Raw genomic sequence first — 19,458 nt, forward strand, 5'->3', positions numbered from 1 at the left:
CTTTAATATTTCTTGCAGGGCTGGTTTATTGATCAGAAACTGCTTTAGTTTTTGTCTAGGAAACTCCTTATCTCTCTTATTCTGAATGACAGCCTTGCTGGATAAATTTTTCTTGGCTTCATATTTTTCCTATTTAGTATATTGAATATATCATGGCACTCCCTTCTGGCCTGCCAAATTTGTGTGAACAGATCTGCTGCAAACCTGATTTGTCTTCAGTTGTTAGGTTAAGGACTTTTTTCCCTGTTGCTGCTTTTAGGATCTTTCCCTTAATCTCTCTATTTTTGCAAATTTCCCTAGGATATGTCTTGGTTGGCTGGCTTTTGTTGATTTTGATGTGAGTTCAGTATGCCTGTTGGATTCTGATGTCTGTTTCCTTCCTGAGATTAGGGAAGTTTTCTGCTGTAATTTGCTGAAATAAACCTTCTGCACGTTTTCCTTCTCTTCTTCTGGGACTCGTATGATACTAATAACATTTACGCTTTGAGGAGTCGTGGAGTTCCCTAAGTCTTCATTCGTGATCCAATACTTTTTCTCCTCTCCTCTTCAGTTTCATTCTTTTCTTTCTTTTTTCTTTTTAATTTATTTTTTTAAATTTACATCCAAGTTAGTTAGCATATAGTGCAACAATGATTTCAGGAGTAGATTCCTTAATGCCCCTTACCCATTTAACCCATCCCTCCTACAACCCCTCCAGTAATCCTCTGTTTTTCTCCATATTTAAGAGTCTCTTATGGTTTTACATTATTTTTGCTTCCCTTCCCTTATGTTCATCTGTTTTGTATCTTAAAGTCCTCATAGGAGTGAGGTCTTATGATATTTGTCTTTCTCTGACTAATTTCACTCAGCATAATACACTCCAGTTCCATCCACATTGTTGGAAATGGCAAGATTTCATTCTTCTTGATCACCGAGTAATACTCTATTGTATATATAGACCATATCTTCTTTATCCATTCATCCATCCCTGAACATTTGGGCTCTTTCCATACTTTAGCTATTCTTGATAGTGCTGCTATAAACGTTGGGGTGGCTGTTTCCCTTCAAAACAGCATACTTGTATCCTTTGGATAAATACCTAGTAGTGCTATTGCCGGGTCTAGGATAGTTCTATTTTTAATTTTTTGAGGAAACTCCATACTGTTTTCCAGAGTGGTTGCACCAGTTTGCATTCTCACAAGCAGTGTGAAAGAGATCCTTTTTCTCCGTATCCTCACCAACATCTGTTGTTGCCTGAGTTGTTCATGTTAGCCATTCTGAAAGGTGTGAGGTGGTATCTCATTGTGGTTTTGATTTGTATTTCCCTGATGACAAGTGATGTTGAGCATTGTTTCATGTGATGATTGGTCATCTAGATGTCTTCTTTGGAGAAGTGTCTATTCATGGCTTTAGCCCGTTTCTTCACTGGATTATTTGTTTTTTTGGGTGTTGAGTTTGATAAGTTCTCTGTAGATTTTGGATACTGACCCATTATCTGATATCTCGTTTGCAAATATCTTCTCCCATTCTGTCGCTTGCCTTTTAATTTTGCTGGTTGTTTCCTTCTCTGTGCAGAAAGAAGCTTTTTATTTTGTTGAGGTTCCAATAGTTCATTTTTGCTTTTGTTTCCCTTGCCTCTGGAGACATGTCTAGTAAGAAGTTGCTGCAGCCAAGGTCCAAGAGGTTTTTGCCTGTTTTCTCCTCTAGGATATTGATGGCTTCCTGTCTTAACATTTAGGTCTTTCATCCATTTTGAGTTTATTTTTGTGTATAGTATAAGAAAGTAGTCTAGTTTATTTTTCTGCATGTTGCTGTCCAGTTTTCTCAGAACCACTTGCTGAAGAGGCTGTCTTTATTCCATTGGATATTCTTTCCTGCTTTGTTAGAGATTAGTTTGCCATATGTTTGTGGGTCCATTTCTTGGTTCTCTATTCTGTTCCATTGATCTGAGTGTCTGTTTTGTGCCAGTAACATACTGTCTTGATGATTATAGCTTTATAATATAGCTTGAAGTCCTGAATTGTGATACCTCCAACTTTGGTTTTTCAAGATTGCTTTGGCAATTCAGTGTCTTTTCTGGTTCCATACAAATTTTACAATTGTTGGTCTAGCTCTGTGAACAATGCTGGTGTTATTTTGATAGGTATTGCATTGAATATGTAGATTGTTTTGGATAGTATTGACATTTTAACAATATTTGTTCTTCCTATTCAGGAGCATGGAATATTTTTCCATTTTTTTTCTGTCTTCCTCAGTTTCTTTCATAAGCTTTCCAAAGTTTCGGGCATCTTGCTTGTATCTGTTTTGATTAAAGGCTGAGACTCCTTCCTGTTCTTTTTTTTATTTTTGAGAGACAGAGACAGAACATGAGCATGGGAGAGGCAGAGAGAGAGGGAGATAGAGAATATGAAATAGGCTCCAGGCTCTGAACTTTTGTCAACACAGAACCTGACATGGGGCTCAAACTCACAAACCATGAGGTCATGACTCAAGCTGAAGTCGGACACTCAACTAGCTGAGCCACCCAGGCGCCCCTTTCCTGTTCTTTCTATTGGGGTGAATTCCTGTGTCTTATCATTTTGTCTAGGTCACTGTTTGTGTGTGTGTATGTCAAGAAAGCCTATTATATTCCTGCTCTTGAGAGTAATTGCTATAGTGAGAAGAGGTCCTATACTGTCTTGGTCCTGGTGCTGCAGGAAGTGTTGCACACTGTGCACTCTGTTGTTGTGTTTTAGCTGCTCTTTCCCTCAAGTCAGTACTTTGCAGAGTTTCTCCTTGCCTGCAGTGGGGAGTGTTCAGACCCTGTCCACTGTGTGGCAGGTTTGAGCTAGATACATTTCAGTCTGCTTGTTAAAAAGGGCTAGATCCTATTTCCACTAGAACTGAAGCTTTGCAGCACTATATGGTCAGTGTACTTGGTGCTGGTCTTCTGAGGGAGAATCCTGCTGCACTGGTTTTCAGGAGGACTTTCCTAGGAAAGATGCACCTGCAGGGCGCAGGGGGGCAGGACTTGGTGTAAGCAGCTCCAGCCTTCACTGGGGGCCTTGTGTTGCTCACTGAAGTTGGTCCGAGCTGATAGGGAGGAGATAATGCCATCACCACCACTCTCTTTTCCCCAGAGCAGGGAATTCAAGCCTACCACTCTCCAGGAAGCCTCACAGAAGAGTGAGCAGTCTCCCTTCTTCAGTGTCCCCAGTGTCCCCAGCTTCCATCCCCATCCCTGCCTTCACTCTGTGTCCAAGCTTTCTGCCTGCCGGGAGGCACAGACTCCTGTGTTTTGTCTCAGGCACATGGTTGGGTTTCAGAGCTCCAGATTTTAGGGACTCGGCACAGCATGGACCAGCGCTGATCCTTTGGGGGAGCGTCTTGCTGGACCGTGGCTCATGCTAGTTTGTCCCTGAAAAGCAGTCGTTCAACCGCACAGTGATTGGGAGTTTATGGTAAAGTGCATCAGAAAGCCGGCACCAAGGTTTGCTGCCCTCAGCAGGTGTCTCTGTTCCTATGCTAATGAACAGGACACCATCTTGGCACTTGCCAGTTCTTTTGTCCCCAGAAGGTCCATGCCACCTCTACCAAATGCACTCCACAAAGGGAAACTGTGTCTCCCCAAGGGGATCCTCAGACCACACTGTCTGCTTCCAGGCTACCGCCCTCTTTCCCCACAGGAGTACCACTGAGTCCACTGAGCACGACCCCAGCAGTGACCCAAACTTCTAAAACTTCAGATTTTGAGTTCCACTGCTTAACAAACTTGGAGTAGTCAGCTCCTCTCCTTTTCCCAGTCGTTGGTTTTGGAGAAGAGTTTTTCTTGTGCAATTTCCTGCATGTTTTTTTTCTCTCTTTCTCTCTTGCTCCTTTCTCCATGATCAGGGCTTCCTCTCCTCCACAACACCTGCAGTTCTCTTCTCCTTCCAGTCAACTCTGCAGCTTCTGCCTTCCACAAGGTGGCTGTTTTTCTCCCTCTACATGTGCAGTTTGTTCCCAGTCCTCAGATCAATTTCTTAAGTGTTCAGAATGATAGGATATTTATGTGGCTGTGTTGAGGGACGAAGCAACCATAGTGTCCCTCTACTACTCTGCCATTTTAACTCCTCCCCTCCCTACTCCACATCTGTTTGGTAAAGGTACTTCCCTCAAAGGATGCAGACAGTGAGTGGACCTACTGAGAGAAGCCGCCAAGTATTCTGGACAGTGGTGAGCAACCAGAGATGCCCCAGCCTAAAACTAAACAGGAAAGCAGTATTGGACATGCCACTGTAATAGGTCCACAAGTCACTTTGTAAATTGACTGCCGGCTCCATTGGGCTGTGTTGCATTAATGCTGTTATTTTGAATATTGGTAATTTTGGTATACTATGAGGTCGTTTTGCAGTCCCTGATGTGATTTCAGATATTTCTATAATTTTTCTTTTTTTTTTTTAAATGTTTTATTTATTTCTAGGAGAGAGAGAGAGAGAGACAGCGTGAGCAGGGGAGGGTCAGAGAGAGAGGGAGTCACAGACTGAAACAGGCTCCAGGCTCTGAGCTGGCAGTCAGCACGGAGCCCGACGCGGGGCTCGAACCCACGAACCGCGAGATCATGACCTAAGCGAAAGCCGGACGCTTAACCGACTAAGCCATCCAGGCGCCCCCAGATATTTCTATAATTTTTCAAATTTTAAACTTCTTTTAAGCTTTTAAAGTTTCTTTTTATGTTTTTATATATTTTTTTAATTTTTTAAAATGTTTTTTTATTTTCAGAGAGACAGAGCACAGTGGAGGGGCAGAGAGAGAGGGAGAGAGAGAATCCCCAGCAGACATTATGCTGTCAGCACAGGGCCCGACATGGGGCTCAAGCTCACCAGTCATGAGATAATGACCTGAGCTGAAATCAAGAGTCAGATGCTTGACCGACTGAGCCACCCAGGAGGCTCTAAAATTTCTTTCCTTTTTAAAATTAATTTTCATATTTTATATTATAAGGTTTTAAAAGCCAGTGGTAAAATCCTATAATAAAAAACGGCAGCTACTTGGACCTCTTTTTTTCTCCCTCTCCCTCCCCCTCCTTCCTTGACCCTGAAGTCCCATTACCCACAGGCAACCAATTTAAACTTAGCTATTTTTTCTGGTAATTACTTCAAATTAATTTCTAAATTAATTTCTAAACTTCTAAATAATAGATTGTGCTCTTTTTCTCTGTGTCTTTGTGTGTGTTTATTTTATTTTTGAGAGAGAGAGAGTGTGCACACACGGGAGAGGCAGAGAGAAAGGGAGACAGAGGATCCAAAGCAGCCTTCACACTGTCAGTGCAGAGCCCAACATGGGGCTGGAACTCATGAACCGTGAGATCACGATCTGAGCCCAATCAGATACTTAACTGACTGAGCCACCCAGGTGCCCCAAAAGATCGTGCTTCTTCTGATTGATTAGCTACAAGATTCCATATTGACTTCTTAATGTAGTAGATGAAGATTTGAGCTCTCTTATAATGTCCTCTTTTATTCTTCCTCATATATTTATATTTTGGCAAAGTTAATCATCACTGCTCTCATACATGTAGTGAGTAAATCGTGTTCACTGCTAGCCACATAGCATACAAGTATCCCCCCGCTTTTCAAAAATTGACATTAAGCCACTTCGCTTTGATGAATGACCTACATTATCCCTGTTTTCATCAACCAGCAAAATCCAAAGAGGATTTTCCCTTTTACGAAAAAAAAAGGTGAAAAGAGAAAATAGTGTCCTGCATTTATTTTGCAGCCAGCTGTTGTAGCGACTTCATGTACTCTGAGCAGGGAGAGTGGCCCCACCAAGCTCCTTCCCCAGGAACTACACGCAGCACCTCAGCATCAGCCTACCACAGCTTTGAACTCTGTCTCTGAGCATCTGGGCTTTATCTCAATTTATTTTGTCTGTCTGTCAGCAAGATGTGTTTTAACAGAGGTTACTTTTTAGGTCTGGGAATGCTCAACAAATTTCCCATGTAACTTAATGGTAATTGTTCTTCACCTTACACCATTTCAGCCTATGAAAGGTTTCATAGGAATATTCTACTTTCTGATAGCAGGGGAGGCCTATACTGTGATTTCATTTCCTAGAGTTAATAATTACCTCATTGTTTTTACACTTGCTTAGCTTTCTTTGACTCTTAAGTCTTCCTTGATCTTCCAGAGGCTCTATAAAATGAAATTTACCAGACTTTCTGCAAGGCCAATGTGTTTTGGCAACACCCCAGATAGGGCCCTGTATTATCCTGCTCTAGTCTGGACGAGCTGCTCTCCAAGGCTTCAGCACAGGGGGTGTTCCAGACACTGGCGGTCCGGGGATTCGCCTCATGTCCGTTCTGTGTTGGAGCCTCCTGTTTCTTGGATCCCATCTCATCTCTCTTAGCTTACTCCCTCATTTTAGTGAAGCCCTCCTTCAAGTGGTTTCCTAAGAAAAGATGCATGAGACAGACATGTTTTGAGACTTTGTACATCTGAAAGTAGCTTTATTCCAAGCTCACACTTGCTTGATCATGAATACTTGATTGGAAATAATTTCCACTCAGAATACTTAAGACTTTTATCATTCATTGTTGTTTTCAATTTGGAGACTCATGCTCTTCAGTTTCAAAATATTTTCTTCAGGGGCGCCTGGGTGGCTCAGTTGGTTAAGCGTCCGACTTCAGCTCAGGTATGATCTCACGGTTTGTGGGTTCGAGCCCCACATCGGGCTGAGCCAGCTCAGAGCCTGGAGCCTGTTTCAGATTCTGTGTCTCCCTCTCTCTCTGACCCTCCCCTGCTCACTCTTTGTCTCTCTCTCTGTCTCAGAAATAAATAAAACATTAAAAAATATTTTTTTTCAGTAAGTTCTTATTTACTGTTTTCTTTGTTCTTCCTGGAATTTCTGTTCCTCCAGTGTTAGACCTCTTGAATTTATTATTTTTCTTTTTTTCTCTCATATTGTCTACTACTTTGTGTTTAAGGTTTTTTTCCCAACACTTTTACTGAATTTAAAAAATTTGTTCTTTTATTTTATAGTTTATTTATTTTTGAGACAGAGAGAGACAGAGCATGACTGGGGGAGGGGCAGAGAGAGGGAGACACAGAATCTGAAACAGGCTCCCGGCTCTCAGCTGTCAGCACAGAGCCTGATGCGGGGCTCGAACCCACGAACCGTGAGATCATGACCTGAGCTGAAGTCCGACGCTTAACTGACTGAGCCACCCAGGCACCCCCAAATTTGTTCTTTTTTAAAAATTTTCATGAGCTCTTTAATTCTCAGAGTTTCCTGTTTTGATAGCACTCTGTTGTTGTCATTGATGCATTTTTCTTTTTTTACTGTTCAAAGATACTAATTTTAGTTTCCCTGAAGTTCTTTTGCTTCCTGCAATGTCACTGTTTTCCTTTAAGTTTGTTTTTTCTGTTTCATTCTTAGTTTCTTGTTGGAAATGTCTAGGAATTCTTTACTGTATATATACACATACTAGAGGGAGGCTCTAAAAGCTCTGGGTGCTTGGATGCCACTTACCCACTAGTACGTGTCAAGTAAGGTCAAGGTCTCACTGTTCAGTAAGCAAACTTATTTGATCCTCTTATTTTCAGTCCCATGTCTCATACTTTTTGTCCCAAGTCTCAAGTCTGAAACTTCCCTTATTTAATTCCCCAAAGACTATATACCTCATGCTTCCTACGGATTGAGGGAGGGGCCTTAAAGATCTACTTCAAGACTTTTTCTTTTTAGCGAACAACTTTCGAAGTACGTGGTGCCTCAATTCTACAGGCTTTCTTGCACTGAGCAGGGCAAATAGGCGTGTTACTGGGTCAGCTCTCTACAAGGAGTTATGTTCACCTCCCCCTGCCATAGCTAAGTCATTTACCATTCTTCACATGCTTTCTGTCTTTATATATTGTGTTTGGGGCTACATGCATCATGTTTTTATTTCGTGTTTCTGTTTCTTGTTCTTGTTGTTTTAGTATGATTTTTAAAAGAGGAAGCTATCTTAAAACCAGATGTCACTTACAGATCAGTAATAATGACTGTACGCTGAAAATTTTAAATGAGAGAAAGCCAGGTAGAAGTGATAAAAAATTCTGACAAAAATGAACCAAAATATTTTTAAAACATACACTTTGTGTAGCTATAAGATACTGACTTTACAAAAAGTTACCAACAGTTTGTTGCCAAACTTACCTTGAGCCAAATTATTTTTTAGCTACTTAGATCTGGCTCCTTGATTTAAGAGAGGCCTGGGGCACCTGAGTGGCTGGGTCAGTTAAGTGTCCTACTCTTGACTTCAGCTTAGGTCATGATCTCACAGTTAGTGACCCCACATTAGGCTGTGCATTGACAGTGTGGAGCCTGCTTGAGATTCTGTCTCCCTCCCTCTCAGACCCTTCCCCACTTGCGCGCGTGCTCTCTCTCTCTCTCTCTGTCTCTCTCCCCTTCAAAATAGGTTTTAAAAAAATTGAAAAGAGGCCTTAAGGTTTACCCTTAAACCTCCCCTTAGACAATGCATAACAAAGCCTCCTAACTTTTATGAGTCCATGTTGTTAAGAGCAAGTGATTTCTTGAGTCTGCTGTGTACTTTGAGGTTGACTGTGATTTCAGCATCTACTGCAAAGAAAACTCCATCTTTCTTCTATCTTTTCTACTCCATGACTCAGAATGGGAACCATGTCCCTGCTAGACTTGAAAGTGAGAGCTATATGTCATTCTTCCATTTTTCTCTGCGCATGGACTCTGAAGAATCACATTTTGTTCTAACCTGCTGCTTCTATGTAACTCCGTTTTTTTACCTTCAGAAGAGTAGTACCATACAGGTATGGCTAAGTGTTTGTTCAGGGAAAAGTTACTTCTGTGTGTGTATATAAAATTTAGCAAGTCAAGATGAAGACAAATTGATATTTTGTGCTTTAAAGCAAGCTTTTTAGTTTCTTACTAGTTAGTGAGTGAAAGTGGGCCTCAGTAATTCTTACACTGTATTCCTTCATCATTGTAGATTATGGATAATACCTAATTATTCCAGATCAGATTTAAGTTTTTAAATCATTTTGCATTTTTTAATTAAAATTTTTTAATGTTTATTTTTGAGAGAGAGAGAGACAGAGCACGGTGGGGGAGAGACAGAGAGGGAGACACAGAATCTAAAACAGGCTTCAGGCTCTGAGCTGTCACTATGGAGCCCGGCCCAGGGTTGGAACTCAGGAACAGTGAAATCATAAGCTGAAGTTGGACACTTAACCAACTGAGCCACCCAGGCACCCCTAAAAAATTGTTTTTAATGTTTATTCATTTTTGAGAGAGATAGAGACCGAGAACAAGTCAGGGAGGGACTGAAAGAGAGGGAGACACAGAGTCTGAAGCAGACTCCAGGCTCCAAGTTCTCAGCATAGAGCCCGATGCAGGACCAGAACCCACAAACCACCAGATCATGACCTGAGCTGAAGTCAGATGCTTATCCAACTGAGCCACCCAGGTGCCCCTTCATCATTTTGCATTTTTTTAATGTTTTATTTATTTCTGAGAGAGAGAGAGAGACAGCGTGAGCAGGGGAGGGTCAAAGAGAGAGGGAGACACAGAATCTGAAAGTCTCCAGGCTCTGAGCTGGCTGTCAACACAGAGCCCAACGCAGGGCTCGAACCCACAAACCACGAGATCATCACCTAAACCGAAGTCAGACGCTTAACCGACTGAGCCACCCAGGCACCCCAATCATTTTGCCTTTTTAAGATTACAGGATTTTTCTTTTCTTTTTTTTTTTTTAATGTTTTATTTATTTCTGAGAGAGAGAGAGAGACAGCGTGAGCGGGGGATGGTCAGAGAGAGAGGGAGACACAGAATCTGAAATAGGCTCCAGGCTCTGAGCTAGCTGTCAGCACAGAGCCTGACGCGGGGCTTGAACCCACAAACCGTGAGATCATGACCTGAACCGAAGTCAGATGCTTAACCGACTGAGCCACCCAGCTACCCCAAGATTACAGGGTTTTTATTTAACCTTTGATTGTATATAATATCGTCTAATCTAAGAACCCATTCAGTTGAAAAACATCATGATTTTGTTAGGATGAACATAGAAAACACTACCAATTAAGTGATGATATGTCAATGTGTAAGATGCATTTTAATTTCAGAGATGTTAATTTTTTAATGAGCTATTTTAGAATAAAATATGGTATATTCTCATTTATAATTGAAAATCTTTTAAATAATAAATGTAGTTATTTAGCAAACATACGTTAAATACCTACTTGGTACCATTGCTACTTGAAATTTTGGAATCTTTTTTAGTATTCAAACAACACTGAGAGAAGTTTTTTATTTTCTTTTAGAAAGATAAAGCATGAGTGGGTGAGAGGGGCAGAGAGAGAGAGAATCTTAAGCAGACTCCATTCACAGCATGTAGCCTGATAATGGGGCTTGATCCCACAATCCTGGGATCATGACCTGTGCAGAAATTAAGAGTCAGGCACTCAACCGACTGAGCCACTGAGGTGCCCCTAAAAGTTATTTTTCTCCAAAACACTTTCACAGTTTTTAATCACCCCAGCTCCTTATTTCAACAACTCTTCTATTATTCAGCATACTTCCCCTGGACCCAGGTCCTTTCTTCCTAAGGGAGTACTTGTGGTTAAATACTCATCTATATAAAGTATAGATGAGATCAAGTGATTTCTTTGGGAATCACTGAGCTGGTAAGTATGAGTTTTAAACTCAAAGTTCTGACCTGCGTCACTGGCTCGGAATAGTGTCGATGTTTAGGTAAAACTTACTACCGGTCAGCTAAGAAGAAGAGGAATTCGAAGGGAAGCTTATGAACATCTAGCCATCTTGAAATAAATATTTTCATGTCCTTTTAGATGGTGAAAAAAGAATACCAGATTCAGGACAGCTCCAGACAAGTGCCCCAGCCCAAACACATGGCTGCATGTGACTGTACAGAGGTCAAGAATAAGCTAATAGAGGTGAAACCTAGGTGTCCTAGTAAAAGTATTTATTAGCTGTAAGATTGTAGCTTATTTAGACAGGGTGAAAACACAGTTTGGAGGCTTGAATTTTGTTTTGTTTTTGAAGAGTAGAATTTTACAGAAATGTTTTAAGTCTCCAGCAAAATAGTTACCACTGCATCAATTTAGCTGGCCTAAGCTAATATGGATTGTGGTTTTTGTGGCACACCTCTAATGTACCTGAGAGCAGGATCAGATATACCTTCAGAATGGTACCTGCAAAGTTAAGAACAGCACAGCCTTGAAGTATCAAGGGTCACTATTTCAGATCGAAATTCAGTCTAGTGACTGGGCCACACAACAGGCAAAACCCACCCAAATCCAGAAGGTGGCTAACCAAAACATGTATGATCAGCTGTGGGATTAGCTGATTTTAGAGCCAGGACAACTGAAAAACATTCACTATGAATTCCTTATAAAGAGTTTTATAGTTTCTTTTCATTGGTTTCTATAAACAATTGACCCTTGAACAACATGGAAATTAGGAATGCAACCCCTTGCAGGCAAAAATACACCTGTAACTTTTGACTCCCCAGAAATTTAACTACTAATAGCCTACTGTTGACCAGAAACTGTACTGAAAACACAAACAGTGATTATGTTTTGTGTTTTGACACATATTTTGTGTCGTACCTATTATATACTGCATTCTTACAATAAAGTAAGCTAGCGAAAAGAGGATGTTACTAAGAAAATCATAAGGAAGATGGGGTGCCTGGGTGGCTCAGTCGGTTAAGCGTCCTGTTTCAGCTCAGGTCATGATCTCACGGTTCATGGGTTCGAGCCCCATGTCGGGCTCTGTGCTGACTGCCAGCTCAGAGCCTGGAGCCTGTCTTCAGATTCTGTGTCTCCTTCTTTCTCTGACCTTCCCCTGCTCATGCTGTCTCTGTCTCTCTCTCAAAAATAAATGAAACATTTAAAAAAAATCATAAGGAAGAGAAAATATGTTTACAGTACTGTACTATACAAGTATATAGTAGTTTAACAATTTTATACATTACTCCGTGCTCATCACAATAAGTGTACTCTTAATCCCCTTCACTTCTTTCACTCATCCCCTCACCTACTTCCCCCTGGTAACCACCATTTTGTTCTGTATATTTAAGAGTCTGTTTTGTGTGTGTGCCTCTTTTTTCCTTTATTTAGTTTCTTAAATTCCACATATGAATGATATCATATGATAAATGTCTTTCTCTGACAGTTCACTTACCATTTGTACCCTCTAGATCCATGTTGTTGCAAATGGTAAGATTTCATCCTTTTTCTTAATTCTTTTTTATGGCTGAGTAATATTCACACACACACATTTGTAAATGAATATTCACAAACACTCCCCACATCTTCTTTATCCATTCATCTAGTGACAGACATTTGGGTTGTGGAGAGTCCTTTTCAAAAGCAGCTCTGTGTGTATTTGTGGCTTACAGGGGAGAAGCTGAGTGCTCCTGGACTAAAACAGAGGCTGGAGCAGCACTGCACGGGGACAGAGCAGCTCGCTCTGCTGGGCTGCTGTGTGAGTGAGCTGGGTGGGGAGGCAGAGCTGCAGGACAAAGATGTTACTGCTTCCATTCTTCTCATCTCAAGTATCTCATTCAGATATCGGAACCTAAATAGCCATCGACTGCTAGTTTCTACAGTATGCTGAGTCTAAAATATTTTTAATACTTTGTGATCTTTTCCTGATTAACCTTTTCCCTTTCAAAATGTTCCTGCCTCAGGGCATCTGGGTGGCTCAGTTGGTTGAGCTTCCAACTCTTGATTTTGGCTCAGATCATGATCCCAGGGTCATGGGATCAAGTCCCATGTCGGGCTCTGTGCTGAGCGTGGAGCCTGCTTAAGATTCTGTCTCTTACCACCATCCCCCTCCCGCCCCTCTCTCCTGCTTACGTTCACACTCTCTCTCTAAATTAAAAATGTATATTTTTTCCAGTTTTATTGAGGTATAAGTGACATCTCAGGTCTATCTTAGTTTGGCTTCTGGAGGCTACAGGTTACCTCTAATCCTTGTTATTTTTCAGGACTTGTAGTAGAATGTCAACAAGAACGATCACAGATAAAAAATAAAGAAATCGCTTTGCGTGTGTTGAGAGCTAGACTCTACCAGCAGATTATTGAGAAAGACAAATGTCAGCAACAAAGTACTAGAAAACTACAGGTAAGATTTATTTGGTATAACAACACCTCTACACAAAAAGTCATCATTTTATGTAGAAAATACAGTGTTTGTTGTGGATCAGATGGGAGTATCTGACGGCATAGAGAAACTTGCCTGTTTGTAAATACACAATAATTTCATTGCATAACTGACAGATTATGGCTAAATTTGGATGTGTCGATTTACAAATGAATAGGTGACATATGGGTAAACTCCAAAGTATTTCCCAGTTTTTTCCCTCCAGTGTTTGTATCGTGACTATCTTGAGAGGAGATTAGGTTAAAAGATAAAATAAGTCTCTGGAAGTTAGGAGATTTGCATATTTTTTTATTTAAAAACCTATGCTTTTTAAAAAACTCTGTGGGATCAAAAGTAGATGGCACTGCAAAAACCTGTAATGGTGATTGCTACTGGTGGGATGTGGGGTGGGGGTAGACGAGATTTATTGGCCACTATATAAAACCTCTTGTACTTTCTGAATTTTGTACCATATAAATGTTTGATATTATTTATTCAGATATGTAGATAAACACTAAACAAACAAATTATTGTGGGATTTTAAATCCTAAAAAAGGTAAAGTTTATCTTTGAGAGAGGTTGGAAGAGAAAGTGGAATAGCTGGTGCTTTATTATTTGTGTATAGGTATGCTCCCCTAAATATGGAAGGATAATGAATTAGATAAACTTTCAGGATAATGAATTAGATAAACTTTAAACACGAATTATTCTTTTTAGCTGGGTGTCCTGGTCTTGTCACACTTTTGCCCTTCTAGCTTTCCATACCCACATGCTAACTTCCAAATAATAAAAGTCATGGGATAAATGGAAGTGTAATCTTAGACTGTGGTTCAGGATCAGTATGTCCATTTGCAGATAGGAATGCTCATTAACAAACCATTGCTTCTTGGCAAGTAAATGATAATGTAAACACTATGAATTCAGTGACATTTGAATTAATAAAAGACATTGGGATTTACTTGCTATTTGGCATTTCAGTACCAAATGTTCACACAGTAATTTTTAAAATAAGTATTCAAGACTGGCCTGGTACAAATTGTGTGTGTGTGTGTGTCTTCAGAAATTTCTGGCTTCGGGAGCCAGAAAAGGCCTTCCAATTAACTTGTCCATCTGTGTGAATTTTTTTAGTAGATATTTCTAATGCTTAGAGAAGTTTTTGCTTCAGCTAATACATGTAGTAGCTTTTATATGGAAGGCATTATGTCAGGTTCTCAACCCTGGCTCCGTTTATCACCTAAAGAGCTTTATAAATCCCTTAGCTCCACCACCCCCCACAAGATTCTGACATAATTGATTTGGGTGGGATCCTGGGCATTAATACGGTATTAGTAGCTTCCATACTTGGCTGGTTCTAAATCTACATAATCCGTGATTCAGTATATCTGAGGTTGGGTTTTAGCATCTTTAACTTTTAAAAATTCTCTTGGGGCGCCTGGGTGGCTTAGTCGGTTAAGCGTCCGACTTTCGCTTAGGTCATGATCTCGCGGTTTGTGGGTTCGAGCCCCGCGTCGGGCTCTGTGCTGACTGCCAGCTCAGAGCCTGAAGCCTGTTTCAGAGTCTGTCACTCCCTCTCTCTCTGACCCTACCCTGCTCACGCTGTCTCTCTCTCTCTCCTGGAAATAAATAAAACATTTAAAAATAAATAAATAAATAAAAATAAATAAATAAAAATAAAAAAATAAAAATTCTCTTGATGGTCAGCCATATTTAATTTAGTTCCATATCATTTGCCTGAGGGGTTAAGAAAATAAGTTATAGGGGCGCCTGGGTGGCTCATTTGGTCCAACTTTGGCTCAGGTCATGATCTTACAGTTTGTAGGTTTGAGCCCCGCATCAAGCTCTGTGCTGACAACTCAGAGCCTGGAACCTACTTCAGATTCTCTTTCTCCCTCTCTCTCTCTATCCCTCCCCTGCTTGTGCTCTGCCTCTCTCTCAAAAATAAATGAACATTAAAAAATTTTTTTTGAAAAAAATAAGTTATAGAAATGTCTTTTTTTAGTCTTAAAAAGTGGAAGTAAGTGAGAGAGGGTATTGTGCTGAGGAGGTAGTGAAGGTGAGATTAAGAAGAATACAAATAACCATGGGGTGCCTGGGTGGCTCAGTTGGTTAAGCGTCCAGCTTTGGCTCAGGTCATGACCCCACAGTTCATGGGTTCGAGCCCTGCATCAGGCTCTGTGCTGACAGCTCTGAGCCTACTTCAGATTCTGTATCTCCTCTCTCTCTGCTCCTCCCCCATTTACACTCTCTCTCAAAAATAAATAAACATTAAAAAAAAAAAGAATACAAATAAGCATAGCATAAGGCAGACTGTAGTGTGCTGTGGAGAAGGTTCCAAGTGTAAGGAGTTTCAAAGGAGGAAGTTCACCTGTTTCAGTCGTTCCTAGCTGGGAAGTTGGGGATGATTGAGCATTTGGTAAGGGCATCCCTTGAGATGATATTTTAGCTGAGCGACAGAAATGCACACAATTTTGATATGGTTTAATAAGTGGCATTGTAGTGGTTCACATAATTTTAAGAAATGATGTCTGTTGGGAAGGTTGGCCACATTATGAGGTACCTTGAATGCTGAGTTGAGTTGTGTCTGCTTAGGAGACAAGAAGAAACCAAAGAAGAAAATTTATCAGAAAACTGTTTTAAGCAGACTAAGCAGGGCAACACAATGTAAGCAGAGAAATCGAAGCAGAATCAGGAGATTTTTAAAAGAATGATGGTGAAAATAACAAGTCACTGAATGATAGAAATGGAAAGGGCAGGTTGTTAACAGGTGACCCTTGAAACCAATGGGAATGGGCAAGTGGAGAACACAATGAATTGGAGATGGCTTCTCCCGTAGAGCCTGTGTCAAAGCTCCCATGAAATGTTCGTTAAGTTGCGGGAACTCAGAGTTTCCCACTTGGAGCCAAGGGCACATGGTGGTGTCATTTATAGAAACCAGGAGGAAGAACTGATTGGGATGCAAGGATAATTTGGGTTTAAACATTTGAAGTTTAAAGTACCAAAGAGACATTCATTCTTCGTCCATAACTAAGCTTTACAAACCTGTAGTCTTAAACAGTACATTTTTGCCCATTCTTGTTCCTTGTTGGTCACTTTGTATATCTAACTTTTTAAAAAAATTGAAACTGTTAATAATAGAAAAATCACTTACAAGTACATTTCCATTATAATAAGGGTAATTATAAAGTTAAAATATGAATTGCCTTTTTATTATTGACACAGGTGGGAACAAGAGCCCAGTCAGAGCGAATTCGGACATATAATTTCACCCAGGATAGAGTCACTGACCACAGGATAGCGTATGAAGTTCGTGATATTAAGGTAACATTACTGAATATGCTTTATGTACTTTACTTTTCGAAGAAAAACTTTTCAAATTCTAGAGAGTTATGTCTAAAATATTACCAAGTAATTTAAAATCATTAAGCCAGTTTAAGATAGTATCTTAAAATTTGCAGACATTTGTATTAGTTTCATGGTAAGAAATGTGATCTTTATGCCAATTTCAAACAATTCTTTTGAACTCCCAAATTCTTTGCTATGATACCATCACAGTGTACTTGTCTGTCCAATGTACATATATACACTGTATCAGTTTCCTGTTGCGGTGTAAAAACTTACCACAGATTTGGTGATTTAAAATAATGTTTATTATCTTTATGGCTACTATAGGTTAAAAATCTGGGCACAACAGAAATGAGTTCACTGCTCTCAGGTCCAGTTGCTTGCTCTGTGGCCCTTCCTTCTGCCCGATCCCACTTTGAATCTTTTGCAGGAAGGGCTCAGGCTGCTTAGGTCAGGCCCATGCCAGTGAGATTTCTTTTGAATGACTCAAGGTCAGCTGATTAGTCACCTAATCACTGGAGTGATATTCCATCATATTCACAGCTTCTGTCTTGACATAAGGGAGGGAATTCTGCAAGCTGTGTACACCAGGGGGCATCTTAGAGCTCTACCTACCATGATGTTTTATTGTTCATTAGATTCAGGAGTTATAATTCTGCTGTTGGGGAAAGACCCTCTCATCATGGTTTGAACATTATCCTAACTAAATCCCAATTGGTTGGACCACTGACATACATGTATCACATACATACATGACAATGATGAAGCACAGGAAAATTCCCTGTTTGCTTCCAATGAAGGGGAAAATGAAGCGGTTCTCCTAAAGGATTGAGTGTGTACAAAAGGCAAGCGATGGAAAATTCTCATCTTTTTCCTTGATGCCATGTGATACGTAAGGCTTCTTTCATTTGATTCTGTCCCATTCTGTACTCAAAATTAAAGTCTTCATTTTACAAGGGGAAATGTCTGTATTTTCAAATTATTTAGAAATGTCTCTATCTTATGCCACTTCCTCTGTCTTCTTAGCAATTTAAGACTGTCTTAAATAGGAACATAATAGTCTTGTCAAAAAGGAGAAAATATTTGCTAACTTCTCTTTCCTCAGGAGATGCACAGTAATAACCAAATATGTTTCGCCATATGTTCTAATTACACCATACTCTTTCAGTCATTTTTCTGGTAGTGGTTATGTTTTTCCCTGAGACGACTGCATTCTTAGGACAGATAATATATTTTAGAATAGCCCTTAGGTCCTCAGTTTGTATTCAGAATTGAAACAGGCAATTAAGTAGCTGTTATAGTTATAAAATATCTGGCTTTGGCCTAAATACTAACATGTTTTTACTAACTAAACTAGCATGCCAGACTCTGAAATGTAAGGGAAATTATATTCGCATGCTTTCATAATGACGAACCCACCTATTGGAAAGAAAGAAAACATCTCATATTGGTGAAAAGAGGAAGTTTGGAAATGTCATGAAAAAAACATAGTAAAACATTAAAATCTGTATGAAGGACAGTAAAGAGCCAAGTAGAAGTGAATAACGTAGGAACTGTAAGAGTTGCAGATGAGGCAGGAAAACTGATAAGGGCCTTAACCCAGGGCAGTAGCCCCAGGACAGAATGGATGGACCGGAGAGGAAAGAAAGTGGGTGTCTGTGGGATTTAGCTAAGCTCAGCTCTGTTGCTTTATTTTAAAGCCTGACTTTTCCTCCATTTACATAGTTCTTTTTTTTTTAATTTTTTTTTTTTTAATGTTTTATTTATTTCTAGGAGACAGAGAGAGACAGCGTGAGCAGGGGAGGGTCAGAGAGAGAGGGAGTCACAGACTGAAACAGTCTCCAGGCTCTGAGCTGGCAGTCAGCACAGAGCCCAACGCGGGGCTCGAACCCACGAACCGCGAGATCATGACCTAAGCGAAAGTCGGACGCTCAACCGACTAAGCCACCCAGGCACCCCTCCATTTACATAGTTCTTGATGAAACTGCTCTGCTCCTACAAGATTAAAGACAATAATTGGTTTGTTAGGGGAGGAAATCCGAACAAGCCCCCACCAATGAGTTCCTTCCTAGCATTTTTAAACTGGAGACAAAGAGGGTTATTCTCTTTCTTGGCTAAAGCTGAAATATGTAAAATTTACAAGAGGCTAGAAGCCACATTTCCAAATCTTGAGGAGAAGGCAATGTTCAGTAAGAGATGAAGCTGATGTATTGAAAGGAGCAAAAATAGAACTGGATGGAAAGAATCTTGATGATATTAATCCCCACATTCATTTATTCTTGGGCTTCATTCCCAGGGCCATGGCAGTAGCCTTTACATTCCTGTCCTTGGGTTCTGTGAGATCACCTCATATTCTTAGTGTGAGTTCTGGTGTAGGTGATTTTATTTTTATTTTCATTCATCTAGATAATAAGCACAGACTGCCCTATAACATATTGTTTTATGTTTTTATTGTTTCTCAAAGTCCTTGTGCAAAGTCCTGAGCATCAGCCTATCTCTTGCCCTGTATTCCCCTTAAACTGAAAATTTTCCCTTGCCCTGAATACCTTGTATTTTGTTTTCATGCCTTTCTTCATCCTCCTTTTGACTGAAATGCTCTGCTGTCTCTATTTAGAAAAATACTATTCTTTTTTTAAGATCTAATGCAAATTTTTTTCTTCCTGCCTAAACTCTTCCTGATACCACCTTCTTCTTAAAATTAACCTTACAACCCTCACGTGCTTCCTTCATTTCTTGCGCTGATTGTGGTGCCTCACCTCCCTCTGTTACTAGATTATAAACTTCTGAAGGTTAGGAACCACAAGGCCTTCATCCTTGCTCTTTGTATGTCTAGCACTCTGGTTAATCCAGTTGAACTCTACATGTAATGTGATTATCAGTTAAGAGGGATCATCCTTCTAACATAATTTCCAAATGATAATTTGAGTTCCGGGCATGCTAATTTTATAAGCAGTTTCCATTTTATGCTCACAATGGTTTAAATTTTAATTTCAAGAA

At 40.2% G+C, this 19,458-nt stretch overlaps 1 protein-coding gene across 8 annotated transcripts in view; it reads left to right on the top strand.

The window, feature by feature from the left end:
• Positions 1 to 19,458, top strand: part of MTRF1 (mitochondrial translation release factor 1) — an 88,261-nt gene that overhangs the window by 44,506 nt on the left and 24,297 nt on the right. For all 8 annotated transcript variants that reach the window (XR_013335537.1, XR_013335539.1, XR_013335535.1 and 5 more), the window contains 2 exons: positions 12,965 to 13,101; positions 16,339 to 16,437. Coding sequence is in view for 1 of the 8 variants with exons in the window: in XM_077765674.1 (XP_077621800.1) it covers positions 12,965 to 13,101; positions 16,339 to 16,437 (236 nt within the window). In the remaining 7 variants the exon portion in view is untranslated. The remainder of the gene's footprint in view (positions 1 to 12,964; positions 13,102 to 16,338; positions 16,438 to 19,458) is intronic.

This window comes from Crocuta crocuta, unplaced genomic scaffold, assembly GCF_008692635.1.
Source record: "Crocuta crocuta isolate KB4526 unplaced genomic scaffold, BGI_CrCroc_1.0 scaffold75, whole genome shotgun sequence".
Taxonomy (NCBI): Eukaryota; Metazoa; Chordata; class Mammalia; order Carnivora; family Hyaenidae; genus Crocuta; species Crocuta crocuta.